This window comes from Narcine bancroftii, chromosome 2 (genome assembly GCF_036971445.1).
Source record: "Narcine bancroftii isolate sNarBan1 chromosome 2, sNarBan1.hap1, whole genome shotgun sequence".
Classification (NCBI taxonomy): Eukaryota; Metazoa; Chordata; class Chondrichthyes; order Torpediniformes; family Narcinidae; genus Narcine; species Narcine bancroftii.
Window position 1 is genome coordinate 23,440,931 of NC_091470.1, and position 18,354 is coordinate 23,459,284.

Consider the following 18,354-nt stretch of genomic DNA (forward strand, 5'->3'; position numbering starts at 1 on the left):
CGTCTCCCTCTCTCTACCCCCCGTCTCCCTCTCTCTACCCCCCGTCTCTCTCTCTCTACCCCCCGTCTCTCTCTCTCTACCCCCCGTCTCTCTCTCTCTCTACCCCCCGTCTCTCTCTCTCTACCCCCCGTCTCTCTCTCTCTACCCCCCGTCTCTCTCTCTCTACCCCCCGTCTCTCTCTCTCTACCCCCCGTCTCTCTCTCTCTACCCCCCGTCTCTCTCTCTCTACCCCCCGTCTCTCTCTCTCTACCCCCCGTCTCTCTCTCTCTACCCCCCGTCTCTCTCTCTCTACCCCCCGTCTCTCTCTCTCTACCCCCCGTCTCTCTCTCTCTACCCCCCGTCTCTCTCTCTCTACCCCCCGTCTCTCTCTCTCTCTACCCCCCGTCTCTCTCTCTCTCTACCCCCCGTCTCTCTCTCTCTCTACCCCCCGTCTCTCTCTCTCTCTACCCCCCGTCTCTCTCTCTCTCTACCCCCCGTCTCTCTCTCTCTCTACCCCCCGTCTCTCTCTCTCTCTACCCCCCGTCTCTCTCTCTCTCTCTACCCCCCGTCTCTCTCTCTCTCTCTACCCCCCGTCTCTCTCTCTCTCTACCCCCCGTCTCTCTCTCTCTCTACCCCCCGTCTCTCTCTCTCTCTACCCCCCGTCTCTCTCTCTCTCTACCCCCCGTCTCTCTCTCTCTCTACCCCCCGTCTCTCTCTCTCTCTACCCCCCGTCTCTCTCTCTCTACCCCCCGTCTCTCTCTCTCTCTCTACCCCCCGTCTCTCTCTCTCTCTACCCCCCGTCTCTCTCTCTCTCTACCCCCCGTCTCTCTCTCTCTCTACCCCCCGTCTCTCTCTCTCTCTACCCCCCGTCTCTCTCTCTCTCTACCCCCCGTCTCTCTCTCTCTCTACCCCCCGTCTCTCTCTCTCTCTACCCCCGTCTCTCTCTCTCTCTACCCCCGTCTCTCTCTCTCTCTACCCCCCGTCTCTCTCTCTCTCTCTACCCCCCGTCTCTCTCTCTCTCTCTACCCCCCGTCTCTCTCTCTCTCTCTACCCCCCGTCTCTCTCTCTCTCTCTACCCCCCGTCTCTCTCTCTCTCTCTCTACCCCCCGTCTCTCTCTCTCTCTCTACCCCCCGTCTCTCTCTCTCTCTCTCCCCCTGTCTCTCTCTCCCCCCCTGTCTCTCTCTCTCTCTCAGATCAGTTCATCTTTCAATCAACCTGAATGCCAATTGCACCAAAGAGACTCCCCTGGCGAGAGCATAACATGTCCAGTCTCTGGCCCAAGTCGTTCCAAAAAGGAGACGTTCCCTCTCAAGATCAATGGAGGAGTTTTGCACATTTCGACGCGACAATAAAGTTGCTGGTTGCTAAATGTAACCTCCATTTTCCATCGGCTGAAGCGATCCCTTTGAGAACGATGGACCATGACAATACAAATGCAGAAATTAATACAGAAAGTGCCACTCGTTGTGTCTCAAGCAAAACTGGCCAATTTGGGGAGACAAGATTTTTAAAAACTCTCACTCACTCAAGGATTCTCTGGACAAGTTAAAACTGTTCTTTCTGCTCAGCAGGAAAGCAAGTAACAAACAAACAGCAATTGACTCACGTTGGCCACAAGAGCGGTGGTGATCACTCACTCCCATTCACGTTGCACTTGCCCCTGGGAAACACCCTCGGCTCCTCAGCGCCCAACCTATGTGTACCTGGCGGCCGGGAGAGAAGGGGGCGTGGCGCCGCCGACCAATCCACATCGAGGACAACGGCTGATTGACAGGTCGACTATCTAGGGTTCGGGGCCAACCCAGCAAGAGGGAGAAGTGAAGGTTCGGAATCCAGTCGGTGCATCCCCACCCATCCCACTCAGTGCAGTTTTACTTTGCAAACTCGTTATGTTTGCTTCGATAAATGTAGAGGAAAATATACGTTCATGCACCAGCACCAGACTTCGAAACTCATCTCCAAATTGGAGACACGCTGGAAACTGTTGATAAGATCAGAAATCACAGCAGGGACGGAATTAGGCCATTCGGTCCCTCCAGCCCGCCCTGCCATTCCATCGTGGCTGCTTTACTATCTTTTTTTAACCCCATTCTCGTGATTCCCTGAGCAAGAGCCTTAAATATCCACAGTGACTTGGCCTCCATGATAACAAATTCACCACCCTCTGGGGAAAGCAATTCCTCCTCATCCATCGCCCCTTTTCCACTGGCATCCCCGTTCACTGGCTGTGCAGTGTCCCGAGAGAGGAAGCCCCTTGTGCCGTTTCCACTGGGCCACCCTTCACTGGGACACGAGGAGCTTTTCCACGGAACACAACTCATTCCTAGGGATTGGAGTGATCTGCCTTCATCTGGAGACAGCGGACGATCTGCAGTCCCTTTTCCATTGGTTTAATCCGCTGACGCTGGGGATATGAATAGGGGTCGAGGTAGTTAACCCCTGACATGAAATGACAGTTTTCTTTTTCCACTGGTCCATTCCTGGGACAAGGTGTCAGTGGAAAAGGGATTTTTGTTCTGACATTTTTTTTAAATTCTGAGGCTGTGCCCTCTGGTCCCAGACTCCCCCTCCATCAGAAACATCCTCTTCACATCCATACTATCCAAGCCTTTCAGTATTTGTTAGGTTTCAAATTAGATCCTCCCTTGTTGTGAGTACAATCCCAGAGTCATCAAACACTCCTCATCTGGGGATCATCCTCTGGATCCTCTCCAATGCCATAACATCCTTCCTAAGATCAGGAGCCCAAAACTGTTTACATTATTCGAAGCCTCACAAAGCCTCAACATCTCATCCCTGCTTTTATAGTCTTAAAATAAGTGCTAACATTCCATTTGCATTTCTTGCCACTTATGAAGGTTGATCTTGAGGGAATCATGCACGAGAACTCCTAAGTCCCTCTGCATCTCTGATTTCTGAACTAGGAAATAGTCTAAGCCTTTATTCCTCCCACCAAAGTGCATGATCATATGCTTCTCTACATTGTACTCTATTTGCCATTTCCTTATGTGATGGAATATTTTGGAGATGTTTTTGGGAGATAAATTGTAAAATTAGAGTAGGTTACATACATTCACACACTTTAAAATAGATCTTATTTGAAATACTGAAGAATTCATATTCAGTGACTTTACAGAAACTATGGAGAATGCTATTCACATTTCACAAGTAGGTGCTAATTGAAATGATGTTATGAAATGAATAGGCTATTGTCTTGGAAGACTCAGGTTGTCTGTGTTGGACCTTTTTGCAAGACTTTTTTGAGCTCTCTGCAAAGTGCTCAGTCAGAGGTCATTGAGAAGTTTGCTTACCTAAAACAACAGATGGACTAGAACATTGACTCCTGTTGTTTGCTGGAGAAGGATGGGGTTTTGTAAGTGAGAGAGAGGACATGGCAGCTGGAATCTCAGAGAGAGGGAGAGACTGAACAGTGTCAGCCAGGAGAAGCTTGTTGGAACTGAAACAGAAGCTCCAGCCTGGCAGATGGCTGGAAATGCTATCTGTCTGATGTTTCTCTTCGAATAAGTGAAACAGAAAGGAACTCTGAGTTGCCTGAAAGAAAAAGGTTATCATCTGGAGAACTCTGATGGGGCAAGTTTAATCAGCGAGACATTGAGATGACTAATAGTTGTGGAAATCCTGGAACAGTACATCTCTCTCTGCAAACTCACAAGAACCTTCCTGAGTGGTAAACATTTACCTTTCGAGCATCAAAGCCTGGTGAACTTTTTACATGTTAAATTCTGTGCACAGTATAAGGATTGCCTGCAACCAGAGAACTTAGAAGAATGAAAAGTGAGGTTGAACTGTGAACCAAAGAACTTTTCTTAAATTTACACACACATTATATACACGTGTGCTTAGAATTAGAAGGGGGTTAAATTAGATTAGTTACCTTAATAGTGATAAGTTAAAGTTTGATTCTGTTTTCATGTTTAAAGATAATTAAAAACAACTTTTGTTTAAGTAGCTACTTGTCATGGTGATTGTCTATTGCTGCAGGGTTTTGGGGTCCTTTGGGCTCGTAACACTTGCCTTGCCCAATCTAAGAAGGACCTAAGTCCTTCTGCAGATCTGCCCCTCCTACAATCTTAGTATCATGACCACAAATATATCTAATCTATAATTCAAATCATTGATATAATCATTTGAAAAGAAGTGACCCCCCCTCCCCCAGCACTGAGATATGCCAGTAACCAATCAGAAAAGATCCCTTTTATCCCACTCTCTGCTTCCTACTATTTCCTGTAATACCCTGGGCTCTTATCATGCATAGTAGCCTCATGTGCAGCACCTTGCCAAAGGCCTTTTGAAAAACCAGGTGAATCAAATCCACTGATGGTTGGTATCTGAAGCCAAACACACTCGACTGGAGGAACTCAGCAGGCATCAGTGAGAGATAAAGAACAGTAAAAGAATCGAGCCAAAACTCTTCCAAGGGATTAATGAAAGTTCGTACAGAAACAGTGTAAAGAGGACAGGGTTGGAGGGCCTACTCACAGGATTGGGGAACCAGGCAAAGGTGAAACATGATGGAGAGTTGGAGGACTGGCAGATGCCAGAGTGAGAGAGAGAGAGAGAGAGAGAAAGTAAGAAAAACAGAGGGGTCAGGTGGAAGAAGGTGAGTCAAATAGCACAGAGGGTGATGAGAATGCAAAGGCTGCCAGGGCTGTAGTCTGATGTGGAGTAGGTCACCCTGCATGGCTCATTCTCCTTCATCTGACTGTATATGCAGTCCCTTACTCAACCCCGTACACACTCATGACTGTTCTCTCTGCATCTCACATTTGCAGGTCACACCAGCACTGGAGGACTAATCACAAGCAATGAGGAGGCAGCTCACAGGAAGGAGCTAGAGAATCAAGTGATATGGTGTCAGGCCTCAAAGTCAATAAAATTAAGGAGCTGGTCACCCCACTGATGTGGGGTGGAGCGCAACCCCCTTCCCTCCCTCCCCCAACCAGGTCTGTATTAATACTGCTGAGGAGCAGATGGTAAAGAACTCCAATTTTAGGGGTAAATATCACCAATAACCTGTTCTAGTCTAACCATGTTGATGCTACAGCCAGGAAGGCATGTCAATGCCTCTACTTCCATTGAAGTTGAAAGAAATTCAGAATGTCCCCGTGTCCCTTACCATTTTTTCAAAGATGGACAGCAGCTTGTTATGAAATCTGCTCCGCCCAAGACTACAAGAAACTGCAGAGAGCTGTCAATACAGTTCAGACCATCACGCAGACCAACTTTCCATCCACTGACTCTATCTACACCTCCTGCTGCGTCAGTAGAGCAGCTGACATAATAAAATAAGCAGGAGTGTCTGCAGAAATTCAACAGGTCAAGTTGTGTATTTTATATAGCAAACATAAAGATACATAACTAAAGTACACACCCCAATCGCACTTTCCCTCCAAATACTGGACAGAACACGCATGAATTTGACAATATGCATGACTGGATTCAAGTAGTTTCTTCCCCATAGTTATCAGCCTATTGAATTGACCTCTTATTAGAAAAAAATTGATTTAAACAAAACCCTTTATCTGTAATAATATACTGGAAAAGAGTCCTGACCAGAAACGTTAACTCCATTTCTCTCCGTAGATGTTGCTTGATTCAATGAGTCGTCATCCCCCCCCCCCCCCACCCCAATCTCTCATTGTTCACTCTGCATTAATGATTTACTTTGCACTACCTGTTATAATTAAAGGATAGGTTGGGGTGATAAGGCTAGGACAGAAAACAAAGTTTCATTTCAGGGTATCAGGTAATACATGACAGTGTTCATTGGGGGATCAGAGGTGGAGAGGGTGAGAACATTTAAGTTCTTGGGAGTCACTTATCTTGGAAGATCTTTCCTGGACCCAACCCACCAATGGCATTGTGAAAAAAGCACGTCGGCACCTCAACTTCCTCAGGAGTAAGCAGAGGTTTGGTATGACACCAGAAAGCCAGGAAAATTTCTACAGAGATGTGATGGGAAGTGTGCTGACCGGCTGCATCACCAGAACACCAATAGCCCAGAGCGTAAAGCCTTCCAAAAGGTAGTGGACACAGGCCAAGACATCACAGGCAAAACTCTCCCCACTATCAAGAACATCTACAGGAAATGCTGCTGTTGGAGGGCAGCAGCAATCATCAAAGATCCACACTACCATGCTCTATTCTCATTGCTGCCATTAGGAATGAGGTCTAGGTGCCACAAGACTCACACCACCAGGTTCAGGATCAGCTGCTACCCCTCCGCCATTAGATTCCTTAACAACAAACTCAATCAGGACTCATTTAAGGACTCTTACTTGTGCACTTTATTGATTTTTTTGTTCTCCCTGTATTGCACAGTCAATTTGTTTATATTCATTATCTGTAATACAGTTCTTTGTTTACATGTTTACACTGTAATGTAGATAAATATTGGGAGAAATTGGTAAAATTAGAGTAGGTTACATACATACACAATTTTAAAACAGATTTTATTTCAAATATGGAAGAATTCTAATCAGTGAACTTTACAGAAACTATGGAGAATGGTATGCACATTTCACAAGTAAGTGCTATTGAACTGACATCATAAAATGAATAGACCATTATCTTGGACTGAAGACACTTTGGCTGTTTGCAAGGATCTACAAAGTGTTCACAGAAAGGTTATTCCTGGGTTCTTGTTTATGTAAAACAACAGATGGGAGAAAAAGACTAACTGCTATTGTTTGCTGGAAAAGGTGGGAGTTTTGGTGGCAAGAGAGAGAATGAAGAACATGTGGCTAGCAGTTTGGTATCTCAGATGCAGAGAGAGACTAAACAGTCACAGCTGAAGCAAGCAGGAAAAGCTTGTTGGAACTGAAACAGAAAGCTCCAGAGCAGCGGATGGCTGGAAGTCCTATCTGTCTGATGTTTCTCTTGGAATAAGTAAAACAGAAAGGAACTCTGTGGTAGCCTGAAAAAAAGAGGTTACCTTTGGAGCTCCAAATCCTGGTGAACTTTATACATGTTAAATTCTGAGCACAGTATAAGAATTGCCTGCAACCAGAGAACTTGGAAGAATGAGAAGTGAGGTTGAACCAAAGAACTTTTCATAAATTTACACACACATTACATACACGTGTGCTTAAAATAAGAAGGGGGTTAAGTTGGGTTTAGTTAAGTTAATAGAGATAAAGTTTGATTCTGTTTTCATGTTTAAAGATAATTAAAAACAACTTTTGTTTAACCAACTACGTGTTGTGGTAAATATCTATTGCTGCTGGATTTTGGGGTCCTTTGGGCTTATAACAACGCTGTGTACAGTTTATTTGTTGCACCACCAGTAAGTGGTAATTCTGCTTCGCCCGCAGGAAAAAAGGAACCTCAGTGATGTCATGTATGTACTCTGACAAATAAACCTGAAATCTCATACATGACAGTAACCAATGCAACACTGAGCAGACAATGAGAAGTTGGAGGTATTCAGCAGGTCAGACAATATTCATGGAGAACAATGGTCAGTCAGCATTTTGGGTTGAAGCCCTTTTTAAGAATAGAGTGGGAAGGGGAGATAGCAAGTCTAAAAGTGGCTGGTGAGGGGCCAAGTGGAGATAGGACACCATCCTGCTGAGTCCCTCGACATTTACTCAAGGTTGCAGCAGTTTTCATGTTTCTCACTTCAATACAGGCATTTAGATGTGGAAAACCTTCATTTTAACCAAAAATATACTTTATTCACAATAAATTATTTACAAACAAGAAAACCATTCATGTCTTTTTACACTCGTAATATCAGTCATACCAATACATTGTCATTAATGTGCATTGTTACATTTGTTCTCTCACTACACCGTTACCACCACTGTGCCACCTCGTCGTTTCTACCCCCCTCCCCTCTTCTCCTCAGCCTCAGTCCCTCAGTGCCTGCCTGGTCACGGGAGGACTCGAGGCTATGGTCCTTGCCCCAGCGCCCGCTCAATGTTAACTGCACCGAGCCTTCGTGCGTCCCTCAGCGCGTCCTCCTGCAGCCTGGACTGTGCCAGTCAGCAACCTACCCTCACCAACATCCCAGGGTGCTGGGAGACCAACAGGTGTCGGGCAGGCAGAAGAGTGTCTTGAACTGAGTTGATAGATGTTGGACTCGGAGAGTGCGGCCCGTGGGCAAGGGCGCACGCTTCATGGGAGCCAGAGGGCGATGGCTCGGCCCGAAGCCCCGGGAACAGAGTCCTGTCACGCTGCCACTGGGGATGAACCATGACAAAGACCACCCCCCCCACCCAGGGAACAGAGTGTCTTGTCACCTCCCCCCCTCTTCCTCCCCTCCCTCCCTCCCTCCCTCCACCCACCTCCCCCCACCCACCCACCCACCCACCTGTATATCCCTCCCCTCCCCCCCCCTCCCCCCCCTCCCCCTCCCCCCCCCCCCCCCTCCCCCTCCCCTCCCCCCCCCCTCCCCCCCCCCCCCTCCCCCCCCCCTCCCCCCCCCCCCTCCCCCTCCCCTCCCCCCCCCCTCCCCCCCCCCCCCCTCCCCCCCCCCTCCCCCCCCCCCCTCCCCCCCCCCTCCCCTCCCCTCCCCCCCCCTCCCCTCCCCCCCCCCTCCCCTCCCCCCTCCCCCCCCCTCCCCTCCCCTCCCCCCCCCTCCCCTCCCCTCCCCTCCCCCCCCCTCCCCTCCCCCCCCCCTCCCCCCCCCTCCCCTCCCCCCCCCCTCCCCCTCCCCTCCCCCCCTCCCCTCCCCCTCCCCTCCCCCCCCCTCCCCTCCCCCCCTCCCCCTCCCCTCCCCCCCTCCCCCTCCCCTCCCCCCCTCCCCTCCCCCCCTCCCCCTCCCCTCCCCCCCTCCCCCTCCCCTCCCCCCCTCCCCCTCCCCCCTCCCCTCCCCCCCTCCCCCTCCCCTCCCCCCCTCCCCCTCCCCTCCCCCCCTCCCCCTCCCCCCTCCCCTCCCCCTCCCCTCCCCTCCCCTCCCCTCCCCTCCCCCCCCCTCCCCTCCCCTCCCCTCCCCTCCCCCCCCTCCCCTCCCCCCCCCCTCCCCTCCCCCCCCCCTCCCCTCCCCTCCCCCCTCCCCTCCCCTCCCCTCCCCTCCCCCCCCATTACTTCCTCTCGAGGTGGCTGGTGGAGGAAGCCGGACGTGGCGGGAGCAGAGGGTTCGGGAGACGCAGCCCTCGGCCGTCCCGCCTCCGCCACTTCCGGTTCCCCCCGCCGCGATTCCGACCACTTCCGGTCGCCATGTTCGCCCGCTCCCGCTGGCTGCCACGGAGTTTCAGCCGCCTGGCCGCGGCCCTGCAGGTGAGCGAGGTCGCCCGGGGTCAGGGTGGGGGTCGGGGGGGGGGGTGAGGACGCGGCGGGAGGGGGGAGAGAGCCGCGCTTCACGGGAGCCGCGCCGCTGACAGGACGGAGCGCTAGGCCCGGAGCCTCGGTCAAGGGCGGGCAGGAGCGCCGGCCTCTCCTTCATCCTGCCGCCGGCCGACAATTCCTTCCCCCCCCCCCCCTCCTTCCCCCCCCCCCCCCTCCTTCCCCCCCCCCCCCTCCTTCCCCCCCCCCTCCTTCCCCCCCACCCGGTTCCATATTCCCCCTCCCTCGCTCAGAGCCGTCTCCCCCCCCCAGCCCTGCATGTCTTCGCCCGTTTGAACCCCGGGGGCAGGAAGTGGAGGGATGGAAGGTGACAGAGACGAGTGGGATTTCTGGAGAGATGGTGGGGGGGGGGAGCATTAAGTGGGATTCGCCCAGAGTGGGTGGTCGTCTGCGAGTTGCGCTGTTCTCTGCTGTCACTGTTAACGTGACACCTCCCCACCCCCATGTTCCCATTTCCTGACAGTCTAGATCCACTCCTCTTGAATGAAGCTCAGCAATTCTTGCCTGACTTACTTGCATATGCAACCTTGCCTCTTTTTCACCTGTGATTCCACTTCCACCACCTCCTCCGCTCCAAAGGGCATTCATGTCTGTTTCGTGGCCACAAACAATTCTGGACTTGATCAGTCCTGTTTGACTGACTCACCCCTTCAGTTCAGTTTCATGTTCTCTTCGAGCTTTTCTGTGCGTGTGACCGCCAAATGTCTGCATGCTGTCCATTCTGATTACCAAGCCACTTTGTCAGAAGAAAATAAATACATCTGGGTTTTTTTTTCCAAACTGGAGAGAGATTGAAAAATGGACCTGGGGGTCCTTGCACATGAATCACTGAAAATTCGCCTTTTCAGAGACTTGGAGTTCAGGAATAAAGGCATCTGAATATAAAGGACCTTGATGACGTTTCATTTGGCCAGGCCTGGTAATCCTATCCGAAAGGAGGATGTGTTCAGAATGGAGGGATTGGAATAAAATTTGAAAATTGATTTCAGGAATGGGAAAATTGCCCTGTGAGGAGAGATTGGACAGATTTGGCCTCAGAGCAGACTCCGAAGAATTCGATCAAATCTCATTGAAATCGACCAAAGTCTTAGTGCATCACCGTTGAAATGTAGAAGTGGTGTTTCTCCCTGGCCATGGCGTGTCTGCAATCAGTGGTCACAGATTCAAAATTAGAGAGCAACCATTGGGGAAATGAGTTAAGGAAAAAAGCCGAATGAGGGGTGAAATATAGGCATTCCCTACTCAAGAGGACTGCAGAAGCTGATGTGCATGCATGAATATATTCAAGGTAAATTAATAGTTTGGGGATGTTGCAAGAATAGGTAATAGGGCAATAGGCTATATTTTTAATGATGGAGCAACTTCTGAGGGTAAAATGCCCTGCCATTTACTTGAGCAATTTTTGTTTGTCAATTTTGTTAATTTATCTGTGTCATAAAATGTATCAACTATTACCATTTTTAGACATTGTAGACCATTTTCAAGTGCCACAACAGACAAGTGGACTGGATGATGTATTTGAAATAAAATAAAATTGGCTTTGTTTCTTAAGTTAGAATGAAAAGAGTATTGGCTTGGACATCACATTTTCCCATTAGTACCATCACAGTTTATTTTTGTAAATAAGGATGCAGCTTTATGAATATTTACGATTCTTCGATCCAAGCGCAAAGTTGGAATAAAGGGCACAAATAAAATAAAATATGATTTAACAGTATCATACATTTCATGTTGAAATATTAAAGATTATTAATAGAATTTTAACATTGATGAGGCAAAAAGCTGCAAGTCCTGGAATATGAAATTAAAAAAAAACACAATGTTGGAAATACTCAGCATTGATGTAGTCAACTGACAAAATTACCAAGATTATTGATACTGACTGATCTGAACAATTGCAACATTTTCTGTTTTTACAACAGATAAACTGTTAATGATTTAAAAGTGGCTCTTAAGTGTGTGTCTTGTACAATTGTTTCATACGCAAAAGATTGCAAGCAGTGAGTAAAAAAAAATGGACTTGTATTCATCTAGTTTAATATAGTTTTCATTGAAAAGTACAGAGGCTACCAAAGGCTCTTTGTTGTCTGTTGTGACTGAAATCTGAGATGCAAACAAATGATCACAACCAGTAATTATGACACGGTTGTAAATATGTTTCATCTGTGAATGTATTTTACTCAAAGAAGTGAGTCCATTGTCAGCTAAAATTTTGTACAGTTAACTGGCCTGAGTATTGCTCTGAGTCAAAAGTTGTGGTTTTTAGCCCCAATCCAGATATTTCAGCAAATAACCCAGATTATTTGGTGTGGTACTGCCCAGGCATCTGAGATTTCATAATAGTTTTAAATAGAAATTGTTCATTGTTCTTAAAAAAAAACACCCGTGAATATCTAGTCCATCAAGCTATACTTCCTGTTAATGTTTTTTGTCCATTTTCTGTTTAATCGACTTGGCATTTAAGAACGGAAGTTCCTTTCCATCAAGTGCTAATAGGGTGCTGGAGTCTGGATGACCTACTCCTTGGACTGCAAGTGAACAGCTATGACTCAACCAACTGCTTTGTATCTCAAGTTTCAGTATTGTATAGTAGCTTGGCTTTACAGAACTTAAAACTAAAAACCAAATATGTGCTGAAGTAAAGGTTCATTTATGCTTGACCATTATGATCTATTTGCTCTTGGACTCTGATATCCATCAAAGCGACACTTGCTCTTAATTCACTATTTGTAGTACTATGGGAGGGTTAGGGTAGAGGTTAGTGCAGTGCCGTTACAGCACCAGTGTTCAAATCCAGCACTGTCTAAGGTGTTTGTACATTCTCCCTATGTCTGCATGTGTTACCTCCCACTATTCAAAAAATTCTTCTAATTTTCTGCCTGTCAAAAGAACATTAGAAGTAGGTATTCTCCTCCCTGACATCATGGTCTTTTACGTAGGTGTAACTTTCCTGCACTGATCCCATACCCTTGTTCAAAATTCTACCAACTTCCCAAAATAAGCTTCATGCTGCACTGAGAATACAAAATACAGTTGAGAATGTATATAATTTGGGTTAGTGTAATTAGAGGGTTAAAACAGCTATCACAGAAGAGAATAGACATTTTGTGGAGCATTCAAAGATATTTAGAGGTTATAAAGATAGTTAATGGCCTTTTGAGTCTCCACGAATGTAAAGAAAATGTAAGCCATGCAATTGATGGTGACTTAATTGAAGGTTGATCAAAGAATGACCAAACCAGTATGAATTGAGGGACCCTACCTCACTGTGGCATTGTCTAAACAATAACCAGTTAGCTCACTGTACCAAGACCCCAGAATATCAGAAGCCAAATAAATTGGAAACGACAAGACAGTGGGCATCTGGTTGTACTGAGATATGAAATCCTTAAGGTATTTCTAGTGGCACTTAGGACCTCAGCAACAGCTGAAGAGTTGGTTATTTCTCTGATAATTAGAAGAATTATCAGAACCCAACACCCAACCCCAACCAACCAATTTTCCCCTGCAGCCGCTGCAACCGTGTCTGCCTGTCCCGCATCGGACTTGTCAGCCACAAACGAGCCTGCAGCTGACGTGGACTTTTACCCCCTCCATAAATATTCGTCCGCGAAGCCAAGCCAAAGAAGAGAAGCACAGGTTAAGACCAGAGAAATACCTTAGTGATGAGCTTATCATTACAACCTGTGGAGAGAGAGGCCCTTGTTGATGTGCTCTATCAGTGACTCCAAAGCCACAGAGTGAGGAACTTATTACACTTTAGACTTGTAGCTGGCCCAATTCCAAGTGCTCGACTGAGGACGGAGAGGGAGGTCGACCTTTATTCCAGGGTCACAAGGGGAGCAAGTCACCAGTGGGTGATGGGCCAGCTACCCATTGATAGTCATGTATCACCACATTCACCCCTCTTTTAAAACGAAAACCCCGCCGGGTTAAAAATCTCAGCCAGTTGGGTGGTCTCCTTTGCCTCTGCTGGGGTGTATGGCCTAGTGGGTGGGAGTGGGTCACTGACCTGCACACAGTCCCTGACCGGAACAGTATGGGTGTAGGTAGGACCTGGTTTGAAGGGGGTTGGGAGTGGCCTGAGGTCTCCAGTACCTGCCATGTCCTGGACGGGGACTGTGTCCTCATGGCTGTCCTGGTACATCTCTTCGACCAACAGGTCAGATTTATGACCCCTCGCGTGTTTCCGCAGCCAGATGGTAGTGTGGTTCTGGTCTCTGGGGAAGGAAAAGGTGCATTCACGTGGGGTTGAGGTGGTAGTGGTGCATAGCAGGGATCGGATGGCGTGGAGTGCTTCTGGCAGGACTTCCTGCCAATGAGAGACTGTTAGGCCCTTGGATTTGAGAGTTTGGAAGCCAGCTTTCCAAACTGTGGCTTTTTCTCTCTCTACCTGGCTCTTCCCCTAGCGGGTGTAACTGGTTGTCCTACTGGTGGCAATGCCACTAGCCAGCAGGTACTGTTGCAGTTTGTTGTTGATGAAAGAAGACCTCCAATCGCTGTGAATGTAATTTGGGTATCAGAGGATACCCATTGTACTGCCTCAATGATGGCCTATGCCTCCTTCACGACAGAGGAGTGCCATGTCTCAGGACCATGAAGGGTGCACGAAAAAAATTCTACTGGCCTGCTCGCCTGGTTGAAAGTGGTGGCCTGGTTGAAAGTGGTGGCCAGCGTGAAGTCAGAGGGATCACTTTCCACCTAGAATGGGATGGATTCATCCATGGCATGCATCGTGGCTTTGGCGATGTCTCCCTTGATCTGGGTGAAGGCTGCCTGGGCTTCTGCCAATAAGGTTGTAGATCTTGATGGGGGTAGTCTTTATCGGCATAGTTTGGCACCCTTTGGGCATAATAGAAGAACCCCAGGCACCTTGAGGTTGGGTGGGCTAGGGAGTTCCATAAGGGGATGCGATCGGGGAGGAGTCGGGGGCAATGACACCATGTGCCACGAGGCAACCGAGGAGGCCCAGGCGAGTTGTGCTAAACACACACTTGTCTTCGTTGTACGTCAAAATGAGGAACTTGGCAGTGTAGAGGAATTTGCCAAGGCTCGCATTATGGTCCTGCTGGTCATGGCTGCAGATGGTGACATTGTCTCAGTAGGGGAAATATGGCAGTCAGTTTGTACCTATTGACACAGTACCAATAAGTAGGAGCTATTGAACTAGTAAAGTGGAAAATAAGGGATGATTTTTAAAAAAAGAGCATAAACGTCCCTCTGTAACAGGGCAAAAATGAATGAATGGGTCAGGACTAGACTGTTGTTGATGCTACCTCTGAAGGAGAGCTCCTGGCACAGGAGCGGTGGGTCTGGGGAATGTTTTAATTCCTCACTAAACTCTGTAACAGTGTGAAAATCTGAAGTAGTAGTGTCCGAGCCTGACACTAGGGGAAATAACAGGAACCTGTAAGTTTCCTCATGTCTTTACATTGTAATTGCAGTTAAAAGTGTGAATAAAGATAATAATATCATTCACCAGATTTCAATATTGCTAATAAAAGAGAATTTGACATAATGGGCAGGTGACAGACAGAGTTTAAACTGGGTAAATGTTCTGGCAACATGCTGGTAAATTTTCAGGAAGTTGGTAGTACTCACAAGCTCTATTTAGAGAAATTCAAAGATCTCCTAAAAGTATTCAAAATTATCTAAAGGAGTTAGGAAGGAATTAACTACAAAGAATGATTCCCACTGCACCATGCATTGGTAGGCAGAGTGTAAATTCAAGATTATCTGTATAAATATAAAGGAAGTTGGAAAACAAGTCATGAGCTTGGAATGACCAAAGCAAGTTTGGAGCTTTTGTGATGTAGGAAATTTGTTTCAGTGCCCAGGGAATGTAATGAATGATGACGTGGATATTGAAGACAAATACTCACGAGTTTTAAGAATAAAGGACATGAAAACACACACACACACACACACACACACACACACACACACACACACACACACACACACACACACACACACACACACACACACACACACACACACATATATATATCATTTAAAATATGTGCAATCACCGAGCAATACATTTACAAAGTATAGAAAAGTTCCTGATAGCAACTACTACACTTCCACAGAATACACTCATTTCATTTTCTGACTATTGCAAAACCCTATATATAATATATATATATATTTATATATCTATAGATATCTATATCTATAGATAGATATAGATATATATAGAGAGAGAGAGAGAGAGATAGATTAATATGAAGTGTCTCAGACATTTAAGATGATTCTGCCATTTGGGATCAGTTTAATCATCCTCATTACATCAAATCAAACCATAAATCTCTCAATTGCTCACTATTTTTAACTAGATAAGTTTCTTCTAAAGAAAGGCTTTTTAAATCATAAAATCTTGCTTAACTCTCTCTTCGATCTATTTAATTGATTCCTTCTATCCTTGCAAATAATCGGGATTCTCCCGATCCTCTTTTTTTAAGAGAGCAGTATTGGAAAAATCTGAAAAATTTAACTTCATTACTCACCTTGTGGATGTTTACACTGCACGCCTTAAGTTCCTGTGTGCTTTTACATGGAGCAATGTGGCCTGCGTCGTCAGGTGAGTTTTGGGGTGCGATTTAGACTGTAGGCTTCCCCCAAAAAGTAGTAGGGGTCCTGCAGGATAAATCATGGTGCAGGAATTGACTAAAAATTCATGTACTTTCCTTTTTAGACTGCCCATGTGATGGCAAATTTCATTGATTGTGCTGTTACATGCCTGCAATCTAAAAACCACTATGTGTTGCAGGAGAATATTGTTTATGTAATGGGCGATTGACACCTCTGTGGGAAGTTGAATGGGTTGCAAATCGCAGGAGATTAATTTTGCAGATAGTGGGAAAACTGAATGTTTGTCTCCTGTCCCAAGTAAATGCAAATTGCTCTTGTGAGTTGGAATGTAGAATACTACACCCATGCGGTATATCCGTGTGCGCTATTTGAGAAAATTTTTACATATTTTAGGATTTTCTGCACGTTGTATGCGTGCGCTTGTTATATGAGTGTATATATTCCCTGGAATATATGAATTCTCTAAAGAGTGATTCGTGGAGATGATGTTTAAAACATTGATAACCAAGTACACAATCTCAGCTTCGTAGAATGACTTGGCTTATTTCCAAATAATTAGCTTGGTACATTGTCATTAATTTGTACATTTTGGACAGCTAAAATTAATTAATTTTGCATTGAAAATAACGCTATTTTTCTCTTTTTTTCACAGGGTAATGCCTCACAAGGACCCAGAGGTGTCTCTGGTAGGTTTTATATTCCAGAGCAGAAATATGAGTGGTTGAATTCGCTGGCATTCCTTAGATTATTGCTGATTCTTCATTTATAACGTTTTGATTTCCATCGTTCTGTTTCTTCTTCTCCTCGTGCATTTCACGCCTTGCTGTATTGTGTCTTGCATTTTACAGCAGTAATTAGAGTGTACAGAAAGTCTTGAGTTAGAAATGTTCTGTTTTTTTTAAAATGGGTTAGTAAAGTACTTATTTTGTTCAAGATATTCTGCCTACCTCAAAGTTGCAGAATAACTAACCAGTGCTCTGGATCTGAATTTAAAAACCGAAAATTCAGATGGTCAGCCATCATTTGTGGGAAGTGTGAAACAGAGTTAATGTTTTGGGATGAAAATCCTTTGCCAGAAAAATCTGGATGGTTCTCTCCTGCTTTTTAGGTCGGTTGAGGTGTTAACTGACACCAGCCTGACAGCAGGTTGGGCTGTTCAAAAATTAAAACGTTTGATCTCAAACGGTATTTTAAAAAAATTCTAAAGATAGCTGTGCAATTCAAGAATGCTTGAGGGTTTTTTAATAGATTCTATGTTCACAATTGTGCAGGTCAGGAAGTTCAAGGATGGATTGGTTACTTTCAAACTGAAATGTGTAAATTCTGGATACCTGCTCTTTGATAAAACAGCAGATAATGTGTAAGACATCGCAAGTTAAACATTAGGGTATAATACTTATTCTCAAATGTCTAGAAAATGCTAATATCAATCTGTATATTAGGTTTTAAGATTATTGTTTCATCTTCATTCTTCTTTGCATAGTGGGTAGCACGCCGCTATTATAGCGTCAGAGACTCCGGTTCTATTCGTTTTCCTTGTGTCTGCCTGGGTTTCCCCCGGGTGTTCTGGTTTCCTCCCATCCTCCAAAACGTATAGGGTTGTAGGTTAATTGAGGTGTAATTGGGCGGCACAGGTTCTGCTATGTTGAAAATAAAATTTAAAATCCCATTTAAAATATCCTGATAACCCATAAGATGATTTCACTTTTTAAATTTTTTTTTTTACATTTGTCTTTTCAAAAAATTGCAGTTGGATGAAAAAAGCATTGGGGCTTCAGCATTTGTGAATGAAAGGACATCGGGCTTGTATCTGGAGAAATTTGAGCATGTGGCACAGGTGATTCTCTCCCTTTTTGTCCCCAGTGACACTAAATAGAAGGCAGGGAGGGCCCTTCCTCACCTTCCCATCTTGAGCATAAATTTCATGCTTTTTTTTCTTCATAGGCAAATCATTTTAGCCTGGCCACTGCACATTGCATCTTAGAAAGTCCAGATTTTGATCTCTGTGAAATGGTTTCACATAAAACATTTGTGGAAATATTTTTATTTGTATGGCGACTAAGCCAAATTAAAAGTTAATTGTTCAATGATTAGGAAGTGGGGGTAAGTTGAGGCAATCAGCCGAAATGTTTTGTAAAGTAGGATAAGGGTGACAAGAACAGCTGAATAAGCTGAATAAGCCTGCATAAGCTGAATCAAACAATTTGTCTCTTTCTATGCTGTTAACACTAAAAATATGGCAGCATTTTATTGGCAACAGTCTGTTATTTTCTGGTCTTATTGGCTGATTGTATACATCTTTAAATCTTTATACAGCTTTACATTTTGTATCTAAAATGGGGAATTTTACAAATGCTTGATGGAATTAGCAGGTGAATATCCTTTGCTATGGTTCGTGTTGTGCTCTTGCAGCAACAACGGCCAGGGTTGGAATCCAGTGCCGCCTAAGGAGTTCACATGTTCCCTGTGTC

General features: G+C 45.9%; 2 protein-coding genes across 4 annotated transcripts in view; one reads left to right on the forward strand and one right to left on the reverse strand.

Annotated features, from left to right (window-relative positions):
- LOC138752267 (prospero homeobox protein 1-like) overlaps positions 1 to 1,753 on the reverse strand; it is a 49,850-nt gene extending 48,097 nt beyond the window's left edge. For both annotated transcript variants that reach the window (XM_069915228.1, XM_069915229.1), the window contains exon 1: positions 1,587 to 1,753. The gene's annotated coding sequence lies outside the window, so the exon portion shown is untranslated. The remainder of the gene's footprint in view (positions 1 to 1,586) is intronic.
- A 7,283-nt stretch (positions 1,754 to 9,036) lies between these two features.
- The window catches only part of dlst (dihydrolipoamide S-succinyltransferase), a 39,992-nt gene continuing 30,674 nt past the window's right edge, over positions 9,037 to 18,354 (forward strand). The window contains exons 1-2 of one of the 2 annotated variants that reach the window (XM_069916109.1): positions 9,037 to 9,223; positions 16,536 to 16,569. In XM_069916109.1, the coding sequence (XP_069772210.1) occupies positions 9,164 to 9,223; positions 16,536 to 16,569 (94 nt within the window). In that variant the 5' untranslated portion in view covers positions 9,037 to 9,163. The remainder of the gene's footprint in view (positions 9,224 to 16,535; positions 16,570 to 18,354) is intronic. The other variant, XM_069916108.1, reaches the window with a different exon arrangement.